Source organism: Carassius carassius, chromosome 19, assembly GCF_963082965.1.
Source record: "Carassius carassius chromosome 19, fCarCar2.1, whole genome shotgun sequence".
Taxonomy (NCBI): Eukaryota; Metazoa; Chordata; class Actinopteri; order Cypriniformes; family Cyprinidae; genus Carassius; species Carassius carassius.
In genome coordinates this window covers 31,421,767-31,439,266 of record NC_081773.1, presented here as the reverse complement: position 1 = coordinate 31,439,266, position 17,500 = coordinate 31,421,767, and the positions used below count along the sequence as shown (strand labels likewise).

General features: G+C 34.2%; 1 protein-coding gene across 2 annotated transcripts in view; it reads right to left on the bottom strand.

The window, feature by feature from the left end:
• LOC132095569 (FERM and PDZ domain-containing protein 4-like) overlaps nucleotides 1-16,850 on the bottom strand; it is a 64,307-nt gene extending 47,457 nt beyond the window's left edge. The window contains exon 1 of one of the 2 annotated variants that reach the window (XM_059500691.1): nucleotides 16,659-16,850. In XM_059500691.1, coding sequence (XP_059356674.1) covers nucleotides 16,659-16,741 — 83 coding nt within the window. In that variant the 5' untranslated portion in view covers nucleotides 16,742-16,850. Of the gene's footprint in view, nucleotides 1-9,664; nucleotides 10,120-16,658 lie in introns of those variants that run through there. The other variant, XM_059500692.1, reaches the window with a different exon arrangement.
• Nucleotides 16,851-17,500: the final 650 nt, after the last annotated feature.

Below are 17,500 nucleotides of genomic sequence, written 5' to 3'. Positions count from 1 at the left end.
TTGAAAATGTATAGTTCCTGGCTTATAATTATTTATAATCCATGCAAAACTTTCATGGCATGGAAAGATTGAAATGGCTCATATATGTATATATATATAGGTATAACTTAATTTTTCTGAAAAACGTGCACAAACTGACAGTCACCACTTATAAGCTACTACTAAATATTGTAGAAATGTAATTTTCTGTAAAGTTGCTTTCTAATGATTTGTATCGTAAAAAGCGCTATACAAATAAACTTGAATTGAATTGGTTCTGCTCCAAATCCTATAAAGCATCCTACATAGGCAGCTACCTTCTAAGGGAACATCTTAATTAAAACACAGCCTCATTTTTGAGTGTTTAGAACACTACTGTTGGAGAAACTGAAACATAAAGCACCTTAATAGTGATTTTAATAGTTTATAGTAAATATTTCACAAATATAATATGATCCTCCGGACAAATGCATGTTTCTAAAAGTTACAGGCACAGGATTCATTGCCTACAATGAAATTTACTGTGTGACATCAAATGTCATGAAATAAAAAAATAAATAAAAGTAATAATAATAATAATAAAATGTGAGAAAATTAGAAGAATATTTGCTTTTTTAATATATCAATTTCTTTACAGATACAATGATATTTCTACTCTAGTTTGTGGTTGTAAATATAAACATTTCAATGATAACTCTCTCTTCTGTGTCTGTTTGAATGAATGTTAATTTAATTAACCACTGGTTTAATAATAGATTAGTATTAAATAAAACACAGAGTGTAGAAAAATTACAACAGAATTCCTGAATAAATATATAAAAGTGTCAAAGGCACCATTTTTGTATGAATGTCAATAAATTGACAATTATTTGATTAGCGATCCTTTTTATTATAAAAATATAATTAAACCATTAAAACAAAATACTGAAAAATTACAACAATTTCTTGCTTTATGGCATTTCATCGGGCATTATATTTGTATAAAGTTTAAACTGTTTAAAAAAACAAATTATGATATACATCCTTTTTGAATACTTAAATTGAATTAAACCATTAAAACGGTCTCCAGAAAAATAAAAATTAGGGGGGAAATGTATTATTCTTTTTTTCATATAGAACACTACATGACAAAATTAATATTTTCTATTTTTATGCCTTCCTTAAACAATTTTGTTCCATGTGTTTTATTTAAAATGAATTTGATTTATAATCAATATTTTTTGATCCATCCATCAGCTTTTTTATTTTCTTTTCCATGACGCACACGTGCAACGCTGCATTTTTGTTTTTGTGTTTTGGCTAAAATGAGGCATAATTATGCTGCCTACTTATTTGGAACAGCCTTCATTTTTGGAACAAGTCCACGATGCCTTAAAAGGATGCCTATGTAGGCAGCGCACTACGTTTGGAACAGTGCACCTAACACTTGCTAAAGTAATCAATTTAAGACTTTGCATTGCATAATACTTGCATTTCAATCTTCAACCACACTGTTGAAAGGCATCTTGGAAGCAGTGCAGATAGCGAGTGTGATACTGACAGTGATTACAGAGCTAGAGAAACGCCAGACATTCACCCTGTTATTTGAGCGCTTCATCAAAGGTGAATGGTCCAGCTGGGGAACACCACTAATAATGAACGCTTCATACTCCAGTGTAGCTGACGCCTGTGGCTCAGTGCATCAAGTGATGCTCAGAACAACACAAATGCTGCTGTCGCTTTTAAAATCAGCTTCTAAAACCATTTCCCATTATGGCAGAATTAGCATAATCACCCGATTCTGTCATGTGCTCACCCTCGTTTCGCTCCGAACCTGTCTGATTCTCTTTCTCTCTCCTGTGGAACAATAAAGATGAGGTTCTGAAAAATGTTTGGATTTGTTTTGGTTATTTTTGGTTCATACAATGAAAGCTCAATGTTGTATGGAAGGAACCCTAATGTTTTAACCGAAACTGAAAATAAACATTTAATTTACAATTATTAACTCAAATCTATTGAATGATCAACACTGAGTTGCATATAAATATTTAAATTTCACACACGGCAGTCTTTACATCAACTTTTTAATGATACATTTATGTTGCAGTATGTTCTTTAAAAATATATAACATTTAAACAGTGACTATAATTTTAAGATGCTCTCATGACAGATTTATTCAAACATACATTAAATAATGAACGAAAAATGTACTAGCTAGTCAAAATTGTACATAAAATGTTAAGTGTAAAAATATAGATTAAAAGATGTATAGAAAAACAGCTTTGTTAATTGAAACAAATTAACATTAACTGAAATAAAATATACAAATACTTTAACTTATTTCAACTAGTTGCCAAGGGAGCATTTCTCACTTTAATTTAGATTAACTTGACGTAGTAAAATAACTACAACTGGAAAAAAAATCTGCATTTAAAAACAACCATTTCTTTCAAAATTATAATAATAATACAACTATTTTAGTGTAAAAATATAACCTTTTTCTAAACATATACTATTGTTTTCCACACAAGAAAGTCAGGACAGCATGCAGGTGAGTAAATTAAGTGAAAACCTTTATTTTGTGGTCAACTATCACTTTCATATGCTCAAACTTTGAAACTGTTCATGTGGAAACATTGATTACAGAATCTATGAGTTGTCTTGAAATGCATGACAATAATTCACCTCTATATACTTTGAACCATAGGAGGAATTCTGATTGAATTAATCAAATTCAAATCTTTTAATAAATGCAATTAATTATCGCACGTGTGTGTACTGTCTTAGGCCTAAAACACTAGCAATGCAAGCATCAGAACAGCTGCTCTAACTACACAGACACTATCTCACACACACTATGAATGCATCCAAAGTTGTGAAAAATTTGAATATAGCATAAAATATTTATGAAGAATTTAATATTACAAAAAACGGGGGGGGGGGGGGGGGGGGTTGGGGGTAGGGCCTATTGTATAAAACATGCAAAAAAAAATGTAATATTGCATGAAATACCTGAAGAAAATATTGAAATACAGCATAAAACATCTGCAGAAAATACTGAAATATTGCATAAAACATTAGTGATGCAATATTGAATATTCAATTTTTATGCAATATTCCAGATTTGATATTTTTCATAAGAAAAACTCTCGACTTTGAAAAACTGGTTCAGGTATCAGTCATTTATTCTTTTCATTTATGCATGTTTTCTTACCATTCTGCCTCAAATTGAGCGCATTCAGTACATTATCTTGACATTTCCATCCAGCATTTTTTATGCAATATCCCAAAATTCACATAACATGATGTGGACGGAACACAACCAGCAATGCTTTAGCTAATCATCTCCATCCGTTTTGTGCACTTACACTGTTGCTGGTCTTACTGATTTGTCCTGAAGTCAAAATATTTCAAATCTGAACACTTACAGCAAAACTTATCATCTGCCTGAGCTCATAAATATTCTGCACATGCATCACTCTCTGCCTGGCACATCCTGTTCATTCTGGTGTGAACAATGAACGCGAAGAAACCTTCAGGTGTCATGGTAAAAACAACATGCAGCAGCAAATCATGCAACTCATCGTAACTGAACGCCAGACAAGAGTGCATTAAATCACAGCCTAACAGACCAAAACCTGCACACTGTATAGGACTTTAACAGTTTCTTCATTTTCAGCAGATATTGCACAGCATTTGTGTGGGAGAAACCCACCAAGAATGTGTTTAAGTCACATTTAAAATCAAATCCAAAAGAAAAGGTTGCATAGTTTTAAGTTGCATGATGAAAATAAAGCCTATTTTAAAACCATTAAGATTTTTTTTGCACTATTTTTTATGACACTCAAGCACATTTTCTTCTCTATTTTTCCCCTCCATGCATTTTGCCATTAACCCCCCTCATTCTAAGTGTTGATTCTCTTTCCAAAAAATCTGCTCCTTAAAATGGGCTTCAAAAAAATTATTTATTTTTATTATTGTGTTACGTGGGACAGCACAGTTCTGTTACAGCAGTTAATGCACAAAAACAAAAGAAAGGTGATGCAACTGATCATTTCCATGTGCACAAATCTCATGGAGGGGGGGCAAAGCATTTGCACTGATAAATGTGATTATAATTGTAGTCATAATGGTAACTGTTAAAGGCCAGAGGAAAATAAAGCTGTTTGGATCCCAATCCCATCTGCTGTGAGTTTGGAGATCATCTCAGCAGCAGCACTTCATACAGCTCTCCAAATACAACAAGTTATACACTCGAGACTGTCAGTAATGGCTCATTTCTATGGTTAAACTATAGTTCACCCAAAACTTTACTCATTAATACCAAAAAACTATGATGAAAAATAGTAGATGGTGACTTTTTTTCTATGATTAAGACAAGATGACATGACCAACATGCAATATCTTCAAATAAAATTGACAAAAATGATGTTTAAAACCAAAATTTATTTTCCCTAGCTAAAAATCCATCAAGAATCAGTCAATTGCTTGTTTATTTCACTAAAACTAAAACCATTTCATAAAAAAAAAAAACTGTAATAAAAATGTGAATTTAAAATAAAATAATATTAAATATCTATGGCAAGATTATCAGTGAATAATGACTAAGATATATATAAGACATGATGACAATTATGCATTCCATTTTCTAAAATCTTTTAGTCTCAATGATCAGGTGAGCAATAGTCCTGCCCAAAAGATTTCTCTTTTAAAGATGTTAAGATGAAAACACGCAGCACCAGATCCACAGACATCAGTCTTGTTGTTGCTGGTCAGGGCTGTTTCTGCTCCTCATGCGTACTCTAATCTAGACTCTATTCTCAGCACCGCCTCACTTCCGCAGAAACACATGAATTAAAGATGATGCTTTCATAACTCCCCAAAAGTGCTGCTTTTCATGCACTGTCTCAGAAATAAGATGAAGCGCTCTTTAACCTTCAGCCCATCTTGGCAAAGTCCAAACACAGCCAGATCTGCGGCTGGAAGCTTTTACTCTGGAGAACACAATCAAGCATTTGCCCTTTGGGGATATGGTCAATTTAATGAATTTAGTTGATTATGTTAATTTAGTCCCCAGGGTCTGCGTTTTCTTCTTCTTCTTTTGTTTGCAGGAGATTAGGACTGCAGCAGATTACATTTTATAAGAACACAAGATCAGCAGGATGGCTTATTGTAATATCATAATACTATACACTATTATATATCCTAACATAGTACTATTGCAGCTTTTATTAACATTTTCAATTTTTCTTTATATTTAATTTTTTGGTTATTTAGTTGTTATTTTATTAGTTTAATATATATATATATATTATTATTAATTTAGCTTTAGTTTGAGTTATTTTAGTATATCAAGAAAATAAATGAAATGTAGTTCGAATTCTGCCTTTTGCCTAACTATTTTCTCCATTTACAAGTTTCATTAAAACAGAAAGGCATTTATTATTAACATAAGAAATATTGCAGTAGAATTTTTATTTTATTTTGTTTTTATTCCATTTTCTTTATTTATTATTATAGCAATATTATTTTATTTATACACAGTGTTGGGGAGTAACTAGTTACATGTAACGCCGTTACGTAATTTAATTACAAAATTATTGTAACTGTAATTAGTTACAGTTACTACGAAAAAATGAGTAATTAAATTACAGTTACTTATGAAATTTTTAACGATTACAAAGGGGATTACATTTGAATATTTACACACATCCACATACAGATTTAACTGATTTCTTTCCCAAATTGCACTGACTATTCTGAGACATACCGCCCTAATAATTTCCGGGATGCGGAAATACAGTCTGGTTCGTAGAATCCAGTCATAAAAACGGAATGCCTAACGCGGACGGAATATGCCACATTTTGGATGACTAAATCAAAAGTAGGTCAGTACACTTGAATCAAAACATGACATGGACTAGTGTCTGTGAATATTAAGCCCCAAAAATGCAATAGCCTATAGGACTTGCACATTCTGCGTGTCTGTGGAAATCAGGCGCGGACTGGACACCGGGAGAACCGGGACAATTCCCGGTGGCGTGGCAGCCGATTTTGCCCCACTATTTAATATCATTATTGTATAATTGCCTGCCGAATGTACTAAAGCGATCATTTGCGAATCCGCCATTTGATAATTAAATCTCTAATAAGTCATGAAGTGTTAGTCATGACTCGCGCGCTCTCCGCGCCTCCGCCAAACGGTTTGGATCAGACTCAGAGTAATCAATGAGAGAGAGAGAGAGAGAGAGAGAGAGAATAGAGTGAATTGCTGGAGCAATGGTAAATGGTAAATGGACTGCATTTATATAGCGCTTTCAACAGACCACATGGCCATCCAAAGCGCTTTACAATTTGCCTCACATTCACCCATTCACACACCGACTGCGGTGTCTGCCATTCAAGGCGCCACCCAGCTCGTCAGGAGCAGCTGGGGTTAGGTGTCTTGCTCAAGGACACCTCGACACTTGGTCAGGTGGAGCCGTGGATCGAACCACCAACCTTCCGGTTTGTAGACAACCTACATGAACCACTGAGCCACTGCCGCCCCATGAAGATGCTTTTTTGTCTTTGTTTTTTATTTATTTAATCAAGCAGCAGCACGTAGCATCACTCAAAATACTATATAAAGGACATCATTATTATCAGTTGTAATGTTACAGTAGGAATTTATCTGAAAAAAATTCCGATTTTTTTATAGGTTTAGGAGGAGCTACGACAGACAACAACACAACCCTTACGAAAATTTACATTTTAATATTTAACTATAAATCCAGAGAAAATGGTTACTATTGTTTAAATGTGGTAACCAAAAATCTAAAATTATTTTACAAATGTATTTATTTAAAAATAAATACAAATCCATTTGCAAAAAAACAAAAACAAAACAAGGTTATTTTACTTTTATATAGGCTAATAAAAGCAAGGTTAATTTTTTGTAAGGGAAAAACATGACTCGTGTACAGTATTAGGATTTTTCTATAAAGATATTGTAGTATTGTAGAGTATTGTATTGTAAAGTATAGTTTTGTTCAATCTTGAGTATTAAGGTCATGAGAGAAATGGATAACAGAGCAAAATAAAGAGACTGAAGAGAAAAATGGGTGTGAACGTGCAGTTCAGGAGAGAACTTTTAATTATTTTGCATGTCCCCAAATTAAAGATTTAAACCTTTTTTATGTCAGGTCCATACAAAAAATAGTTCTGTCCATGAATTTGTTTGTATGAGTTTGAATTTTCCAGTCTGAATTTTTTTCCCAGTCCGCCCCTCCTGTAAATTAATGGCAAAGACATGGTTTCATTTACTACACATAGGACTGAAGCTTGCAGTGTTTTCAACCTCTACCATCTCAATATAGGAGTACACGAGCACATAATTTCTAGAACTGCTTTGTGTCACTTAATGTGCTTTTTACTTATTTTGAGAAAACTATCATCATATACAAAGATACAGCAGTTTAAAAAAAACACCAATGTTTCAGGAGTTTATTACACAGAATATGTCACATGCTTATTAGATAACTGTATTTAAGTTGATGTATATGCTTTTATTTATTATTCTTTAATTTTAACAAATTTAGAAAAGTAATCAAAAAGTACTCAAAAGTAATTAGTTACATTACTTTAATAAAGTAATTGAAAAAGTTACACTACTATTACATTTTAAACAGGGTAACTTGTAATCTGTAACCTATTACATTTCCAAAGTAACCTTCCCAACACTGTTTATACATTTGCTTATTATATTGATAAAGTCACAACATTTTGGCCAAATTGTGCAGCCCTACACAAAAACACAGCAAACCAGGATTTTAAAAATAAAATAAAATAAAACATTTCTAAACCACACTAACAATAATTAAATAATAATTTAATAAACAATAATTGTGCAGCTCTAATAGAAAATCATATTTGAAAAAAAAAAACCCCACAAAATTCCCATATTTTTTCCATACATGTACACAGAGTGTATATTCCTCAAAAATTCCCATTTTGTGTTTCAAAAAAAAAAAAATTTGGAAATTGAAATGACGGTTCGGAGTGACTGGAAAGTAAATGGAGAGTAAATAAATGTTAGAATTTCCATTTTTGCAGACTCAGAATTTGAACATTTCGTGAAACATTTCAACATTTCAACATGAACATTAAATAATTTCCCATGCATCACAAACCATCAGCCGTTCCATTTAAACTTCACCACAGACACATCTTGTCTAAACATCCTCACAAACTCACATCAGTCCACAACAGGCAGGCACTTCACACAAAAACAGTCGCTCTTTCACACACAAACCTGCAGCATAAAATAAAAAGCTCTTCTATACATTTATAATCTGTTAAATACTGTGTGATTATTTTGGAGAGTAACCAGGCTGTGGTTATGAGCACTGGACGGTGGCGATGATGCCAGCCAGATCCAGGGACCAATCCTTTAGGAGGATTAGCTGGGATAAAATCAAGAAAAATCAAACAAGCCAAACAGGTTATGGAGTTGAGACAGATGAAATGAGCTTAACCGGACAGCACTGCGCATGCACACGGCTTATATGTTACACCACAGTATGCATGGAGGAAAATTAAATCACAAATCACCATTCTCATCAGCAACCTGGGCATGGGCTTTATGGTCAATATACACAGAGTAGAGCGGCTTATGTATTCATATTTAATATAACCACAGACAGAAAGCTATACAAAAATGACTGAAATGAAGTGATTTTATATAGGCTACTAAAGCAATAAAGCAATATATACTATTTGTGACATTTTTTGTTGTATAATGGAATAATAAATGTATAAGATTTACAATTTTAGAATATATATATATATATATATATATATATATATATATATATATATATATATGTATGAGATAAATAAAAATGAATGTTTGAATACATTACATATAAATAACTACTGAATGTTTATATTTATAATATATTTTGTAAACTGTTGCTACAGTAATTTCCAAATCTACAAATATGCTTAGTCAATGAATAAAGCAAATTTCTATTTATTTAAAATACTGAATTTAGATTAAATGCTATGCAATAAACTGTTTATGAATAAAATATGCATATTAAATGTACATAAAAATAAACATTTACACAAGCAAATAAATATTTAGAAATAAAGTATATAAAAACACCAAGTACTTTTTTAAATATTTCATATATGTATACTGTTGTTTCAGTAATCCCTGTATCTACAGCTTAGTCAATGGACAATGCACAGATGTGCAACACATAAATATTTATCTTTTTTAATGTATACGTAAATAGTTGTTAGAGATAATTTAGAAATAGAATACATTATAAATATCTTCCCCCTTAGAGAATATAGTTTGTTGCTATAGTTACCTCGGATACCTCAAACGCGCAGATTTTGAGCACTGTGAGGTGATGGACTGATTTCTGGAGCTTCCAGATTCATTTTCAGCATCACATTGAGCATTCAGCATTACTCCTCAGTAAAAACGCGTTTGAACGAAGAAGCATAAGGAGCATTTCTTAATGCAAACCGGCTCTGAATGAATGAATGAATGAAAGAGGAGAGGAGAGGAGAGGAGAGGAGAGGAGATGCGCAGCGGCGTTCTCCATCAGGTCCCCTGACATCACTGCTGCATGTTTCCCTTACCGCCGACAATCACAATCACTCCATGCGTTAGAAACATGTGAAGAGAGTGAGCTGGTGTGAATGACTCACCCTGCTAGTTTGGGCATCCTGACGAAGCTGAACACGTCCATGATTCGGATCGCCTCCGAACTCACTTCGATTCCATTCCGCAAAGGTCTCGGCCTGAATCGTTTACAAAAATGAACGCGTCGGAGGTTTCCTCAAGTCAGCACAAGGATCTCCTGCATGGCTGCGCGTTCGCGTGAAACCCGATCTGCGTCTCCGTCAGATCGACATCATCCTTCGCGGATCCAGATGCCCTTCGGCCAACTTTATTCAATTTCCCCTCGCGGTGGAAACCGACGGAGGAGAGCGAGACGGAGCGAGAGAATGAACGGAGGAGGAGAGTCTCAGCCGATTGATGCTCCATCTAATCTCAGATGTCCATTTGTAATGAATGATGTTCGCGACGCGTGCACGGGTCAGCGTCATCGCGCGACGCGAGACTGGAGGGGAATGGAGAAGCGCGTGGGTGTTCCGTGGAGGAGGAGGAGGAAGATAGAGATGAAGAGTGGGAGGAGTAAATAAAGCGAGGAGGAGAGAGGAGAAAGTTATTGGATGAGCAAAGAGAGAATACACACCTGTGCGCGCACGGTCTAATCCGTTTAGTTTTTTTCAATTTAGGTGAGCTTTATTGGCACGACAAAAACTACATTTGTTTTGCCAAAGCAGTTGCAGCTAGGCTGCTTACAAATAGTGCACATGTGTATTAACAGAAAGAAAACGATAATAGTGATAATAAAAATATATAAAAAGTATTAAGCATGTAGTGAACAATGGATTAGTAGATCAGTGTTCTAATCTCTAAATGCATCAAGGTGAGGCTCTCTCTCTCTCTCTCACACACACACACACACACACACACAAACACACACACACACACACACACACACACACACACACACAAACACAAATTGGTTTAGCCAATGGCGTGAGTTTGGGGCGGGGCTTTTTATTAACGTGACCAATGGCAAGGGGTTTATTTCGGAAACCTTTTAGAAACCTGGCATAAATTTTGCAAGTTTCGTTTGGTGACCAGGGGGTATTCCAAAAAGCAGGTTATGTGATATTCCCGGGTATGTTTGATGATAAGCGAGTGGATAACCTCAGCTTTCGGTTCCAAAATCGGAGGATACTTTCAGGGTATGTAAGTAACCATAGTAACTTGCTCGCTGATGATGATGATAACCTGTTCTGGAGTTGGTTATGATCCAGGGTTAGTTCACTTCACCGAACGTGCGATCTACTAACAAGCCTTCAGTGGGCGTGACAGATAGGAACCAACATTATAAAACATTACAGTAAGTAATATAGCCTATTATATATATATATATATATATATATATATATATATATATATTATATATAGCCTATATATATATATATATATATATATATATATACATATATATATATATATATAATTCAGCATTGCTGAAAAAGTGGGCGGGCACTAAAGCTCTCTATTCATATTGCAATGTTAATTCTTTATTTCTTAATTTCTGTGCCTGATGGAGTTTGGGTTCCTAGCCACTTTGATATTGGGCTTGCTTAGTTAGGGTTTAAAAAATATATCAATGACAATATCAGATGAGAATACTTTTTAAATGAATTGGGCTGAAAAGTTAATCTTGTCTTCTACTTTTTTAACTGAATCAAATTCCTTTCATAACTGACAAATTTTGAAACATCAATAGTTTCAATGAACTGAATTTAATCCACATTCATCTGAATAACGTTGAAGACCATTGTAACAGGGCTGACGAGACGTGAGACATGCAGATTCATGTGCAAGCTTTTGGAGACATCATCTGTTCGGTCTGGGTGTCGTTTCCGGATAAAGGGGGTTCGAAACTCACGCCACCTTGTGGGTGTTGTCAGGAGTAGATGAATCAGTTGTAGTAGAGTCAGAGAGTCAGAGTTAGAGTTAGATAGTTGTGTCACCGTCAATATTGTGTCATATATGTGTTAGGGCTGTATAAGATTATATCAGGTTATATTAGTTAAGAAAAAAAACTAAACAATGAGAACTATAAACTGAAGCAGGATTATGAAAACTATAAACTGAAACAAGACTATGAAAACTAGAAATTAAGACATGACTATGAAAACACACACTGAATGGCTAGGAGAGGGATATGTGCAGAACAATACTCGGCATTATGTGAGAAGAAGTCCAGTGCTATTAAAGCGTGTCTGATGTTTGTGGTGTGTGTGTGTGTGATTGTTCTCAGGTGCAAGGTGTGATTGTTATCAGGTGAACTTGTGATTGGTGCAATGGATCATGGGAAATGTAGTCCAGGGTGTACTGAGTAGTGTGAAAGTCTGTGTGGTGAAATAACGGCAGTTCAGTGACCGGATCATGACAACCATTGTCTTCAGAGATGTTTATAGCTAGCTGAACTGAATTTCTTTAATAACTGAGAAACTTTACATTTCTGAACCAAATCGAATCAACACTTAACTGAAGTGAGATAACACTATTGTTACAAAAAAATCAGCTACTTTACTTCAACTTTACTTTTACAAATGATGAATAAAAAATGCACATGAGGTTTTATTTGCTTTATATCTGTATTCCAATTTATGAAATTGTAATCGTTATTCTTGTAACACATTCATATTTTGTACATATACAAGGTATTTTAAATAGAAATTTAAAAAATAGACCTAACCCTAGCGTTGGTCGTTCAGCTCAAATCATTACTACATGTGCACACAAATACACACATCCAAACAAAGGCTGCTTAGAAGTCAGTGTGACGGTGCCTCTTTGTGCTAAGCTTTTTTATAAATTAAAATATAAAATTTCCTGACTAGATACATTAATGTATAATATATATATATATATATCTAGTTCAGAAATTAACAAAACAAATGTAAGTCTTTGAAGTTAATGTAAGAAGAAATAAGTTATGAAATTGACATTAGTCATGTGTTACTCCAGTCAGGATAGTGCAAAAATCTGCCATTTCAGTTTTAGCAACATAAGATATATTCAAGCTCTACCTCCAGCTCAAATTTCTCTGACAGCAATAAGAAAAACACTTATACATTTCATATTCTGATTACATAAAGATGCAGACCATGCATTTGTGTGTATTAGCCCTACTGTGTGTGAATTGTGTATATTTGCTGTATTTTTAATTGTATTTATTTATTTATTGTTTGTCTTTATTGTAATGCATATGCCACACTGTTCTGTTTTGCTGCATGACAGACGTCCTAGGATTACTAAAACATCTGTCTGTCTGCCTTTGCTGTGAACTTCAGCACAATCATTACATTAGACACTCTGAAATGCAGCCTGTCCTCCAACAAAAAACGACCATATAGGTTGTTTGTGCAAGCACCTTATAGAGTGCCGAAGTTATGACGTCCCTTTGTAGGCCAAAATGCGGAAGTGAGTTAGCATTTTAGCACTAAGGGTTCCCTCTGGGTTCGTGCCGTAAGGTAAGCTCCCACAACAATGATTTCCATGTAAACACAGTATTTACTGCCTTAATGTGGCCACGACGAAACTTTAATGGTGCATATTGCTTAACACGCTATTGTTACTTTGACGGTCAGATGGAGTTAAAAAGGCTAGCAAGAATAAACGTTTTTCAGAACCAATTCAACAGCTAAAATACCTTTGTCTTTCTCTTAAAATTTCTAAATGCTTGTTTACTTTGCCATTGTTTAATAGATTAGATCCGCTGCAGTTTTATTAAAGGCTAACGTTACGTCGAGAAATGTGTTTAATTAAAATATTCAAAATAATACCTGGTTTATTGGCTTATTGCAACTTGTTTGGATATAATTAAAAAAGGGTGGGTCCTGCACCCTGATATTTGTGAACTTGGCTTTTACCCACTTATAATAATATGATTGTATTTGTAAACAGCATTAGTTAAGGCATTAGGTAACAATGATAATAAATAATCTTTGTTATTTTAGTAATAAAAGTATGTAGTAGTAACTATATTTAATGTGCTATATAAACGTTGACAGATCAATGAAGAAGATTAATGTAAATGCTGAAAAACTCCATTCTAATATAATACAAATATTTTATTTTGTGATTTTCCCCCACCCCACTTTCTAATTTTAATCTGTAAAGTTTTAACTTCCATAAAACTAACATTGCTTATTTCTCGCATCTGCAGCTGTCATTTTCCTGCAGGGGAAAAAAATGTCCCTGTTTTGTTTTTATCCACAAACGATGTTCCCACTGGACAAATTTTGGAAGATCATTCATACTCCCTGAAATGTTCAACCACCCATTGTAGCAACAATGCCATCTTTCCCTGTAGAGACCTGTTGTGTGAGTTATCAGTTTTTGCAATTAGTATATAGTTTGTTTTCAGTTTACTTATTTTACGAAAATAAAGATGTTTACTATAGCTCTTGCTGTAAGGTTGTGTGGCTCAGTTATTAGAGCATTTTATTAACTGTGCAAAAGTTTGTAAGTCGCCTGTCTGACAAATACCAAAAATTAAATGTTAAACTATTGTATACTACTTGCATACTATTGTAACTACACTCCAGTCAGCTCACAGTAATGTGAATGCGAGATAAAATTTACTACACTGGCTCTCACATTGGGGCTTGTGGATTATAAGGTAAAAATATATAGAAAATGTGAACAAAATGAGTATATATGGTTTATTCAGGGAACATTTATGGTTTATTTATATTATATTATAATAAGCATTTGTTGATGCCATTGGTCAATTCTCTTTAAAATTCAACATATGTAATTATATACAACTATTATATGAAATGTTTGGAATTTAACTGTGTTATGCTTGTTCAGAGATTGTTTGTATAGTTATCTTAAATACATAGAACACTATTATAACTCCTCTAACGTTATCCCTCCCTAATTTTACTTACCGAGACTCGATAAACCTTGTCCCTCATGCTGGCCCTTACAATACGGGTATAAACCGGCATCTTAGCTGCACTGTTCTACATGTCCAGATTTATAGTGGTTCTCTCCTCGATCTATGGTTTTTCTATCGTCTAAGAAAAAAGGACATCATAATGGAAATTGATACAGCCATAGCTAACCTTAGTGCTTCTGAGATTATAAAAGCGCGTTTTTTTTCTGGCGAATTAAACATCAAACATAATACAGTGAAAGATAATCTTTCAAGTTTATTTGGGGCACAATGATAAGGCATAATAATCTTAATCACAAAGAAAATACTCTCCAGGGATTCGGGTTAGTGTTTAACTTGACAGACAGCTCAGTATTTTAGAGCTCAAATAATGAAGTAATTGTTATACTTGGATTTGTACTTGAAATCAAATGTTTGGACATATCTTAGTATCCCTAATTTCCACATTTTATAATAATAGTAAAGTGATGTCTGGTAATTATGCGGTGAGCAAAAAAGCTTGTATTTGAGCTTAACATTCATGAATGAGGCACATCCTGGGATGCTTTTAAACACTAATGAACATCTGCGATGAGCACAAGATAATGCTTTTACTTCACAGCTGTTATGACTCATACATTTCAAACTATTTATTTGAATTGAACATTTTGTGAAGAAATCCAGAAGCAGGCACACTTTATTTTTGCAAAACTGCATTTAGAGCCAAAGATTTTAAAGATCATGAGAGTCGATGTCGAAATATTTTTTTCTTTATTTTCTTGCCTCATTTGATTTTGTTTTGAAAACAGATATAGACATCTGAAGATAATGTTTCTTATAGCAATACAGTATGTGTGTGGGTAAGATCTCACAAAGATCAAATGATTTCTCATGTTCAAGTTACATTACTCTCTTTAAACATACATTATCAGTCAATGAAATGCATTTATGCATAACACCTGAGAAAGGTACAAGGCAAAAGGGAATCATTTGTTATCACTCAAAGTGCTAACCTGTCAATTAAATCACCAGTTTTCCAGCCAAAGAACATCCAGCATTAATCTGCACTAAATATAATGACAGATGAGTCCTGAACTGGACAGACTGTTCACATATTTGTCAGGTTAAATATTCAGCGCTCTCCTGTTTTGGACAGTTATTAGTTGAATCTCCTATATTCACTATCATTATTTGAAACAAAGAGAGAAATTGTGTGCTGCTCTATAAAATGTACTTTATTTGCAGTTTCATTCATAAAAAGAAAAAGTATCTGACAATGACGTATATGAAAATGTGTTGTATCTTTAATGCTTTATCTTTTTTATGCTTCATTGTTTTGCAGTGCATGCAACATTTAATGCTGTGATTTCATGAACTTCCTGAATCCTGTTCTGATTTAAGACTAAGAATCTGATCTTAATTTGTACTAGACTTTTTAGCTCCTGCAGAAACCCTATATTGGTTAATTTCTTTAAAGTTTTGTTTAAAACTGTCCAAACACACAGACTTACACCAGATAGAAAGACAAAGCTTGTCTTATAACATGTCAGACATAACTGATGCTGATTGGTTATCATCATTTTTAGGCAAAGATTAGCAATAAAAGAAAATACAATTCAGTTAGATATTGCACTTTGAAACAATTACTTTGAAATGATTTTCACTTAAAAAATTTAAAACTTTACAAATAATTAATTGCAAATGGCAACACAGTAACACATTGAATCAGGGTTGCCAGATCTGTGAAACAAAACCAGTCCAATTGCTCATCAAAATTAGCTCAATTCTGTTTTTTTCCCCCCACAGTTATCCCCTTTCACAGTTATGCCTTACATCTTAATAGCATTTGTGGAAGATCACTTTAATTTGTGGACCCCAAAAACAACAGTATATTAAGATTCAGGATTGTAAAACATAGCCTACTTCGATAATCTTAAAAGCATATTACAGTATTTTTATTACAGTGTCAATAAACTATTTTGATGCTTTGTTTGCTTAATAGTAAAATCTGAATAGTGAAGAAGAAAATATTTTAAATTGCCAAAGCCTTAAAAAACCAAGCATGCGAGATGCATGAAATCTGCTGCAGAATTCCCAATGCTATAAACACAGAAAAGCATCTGTGTAATAAAAGCTTGAAGGAGAGTCACTGAACTTACTGTATGACAGTAAAAACATCGAGTTCTTCACTGGGCTCGGCGTCTTCAGCAGCCCACGCTTTGTTTTGCTGTCCCTTTGGCATACTTTATGCTTTTAGCAAATCCTTCTAGTGACTTCCCTGTGTCTTATGGTGAAATCTCAACATCTGAGCCGGCCCAGATAAACCCACCAACTAACTCCTCGCTCACTGTGTGCCCCGGTCTGGATGTGTGAGGGACGAGCCCTGAGGCGGAGAGAGAGAGAGAGACTCAATAATGAAACACCATCACATTACAGGCCAATGCATCAGTAAGCCACAGGGATCAATGCTTCCAGCTGCAGTCTGATTGGCGCTGGCTGTGAGTGGAGAGAGAGAGAGAGAGAGAGAGGACAGATAGTGCCAGCAGTAGAAACAGCAATGGTTCGATATCAGAGTCCCACACCGAACACTTCAGCAGACACTGTATTACAGAAACGAGCCACTCCAGGACACACTATACAGTGGTTTTAGTGCAGGTCAAATGGACACAAGCTTCAGTGGCTACTGGCTTTTATGAAATGGCAATATTATGAAAACACCAATACTAAATGAATAGATAATTGGAATAATTCTCCCACTCGGGTAAATAGATTATCAGTCTGACTGTATTGATTTAAATGTACATTACATTTAGTCATTTAGCAGATGCAATCAAATGGAAACAATCAAAATCAACTAAAGGGCAATGATGTGCAAGCGCTATGACAAGTCTCAGTGTCATACTTCATTAATGTTAGGAGCACAGAGCAAGGAGACATGGAGTAAACTTAACAAACAGACTTCATTAATATCCAAGGAACCAGGATATCACACATAGAAGGA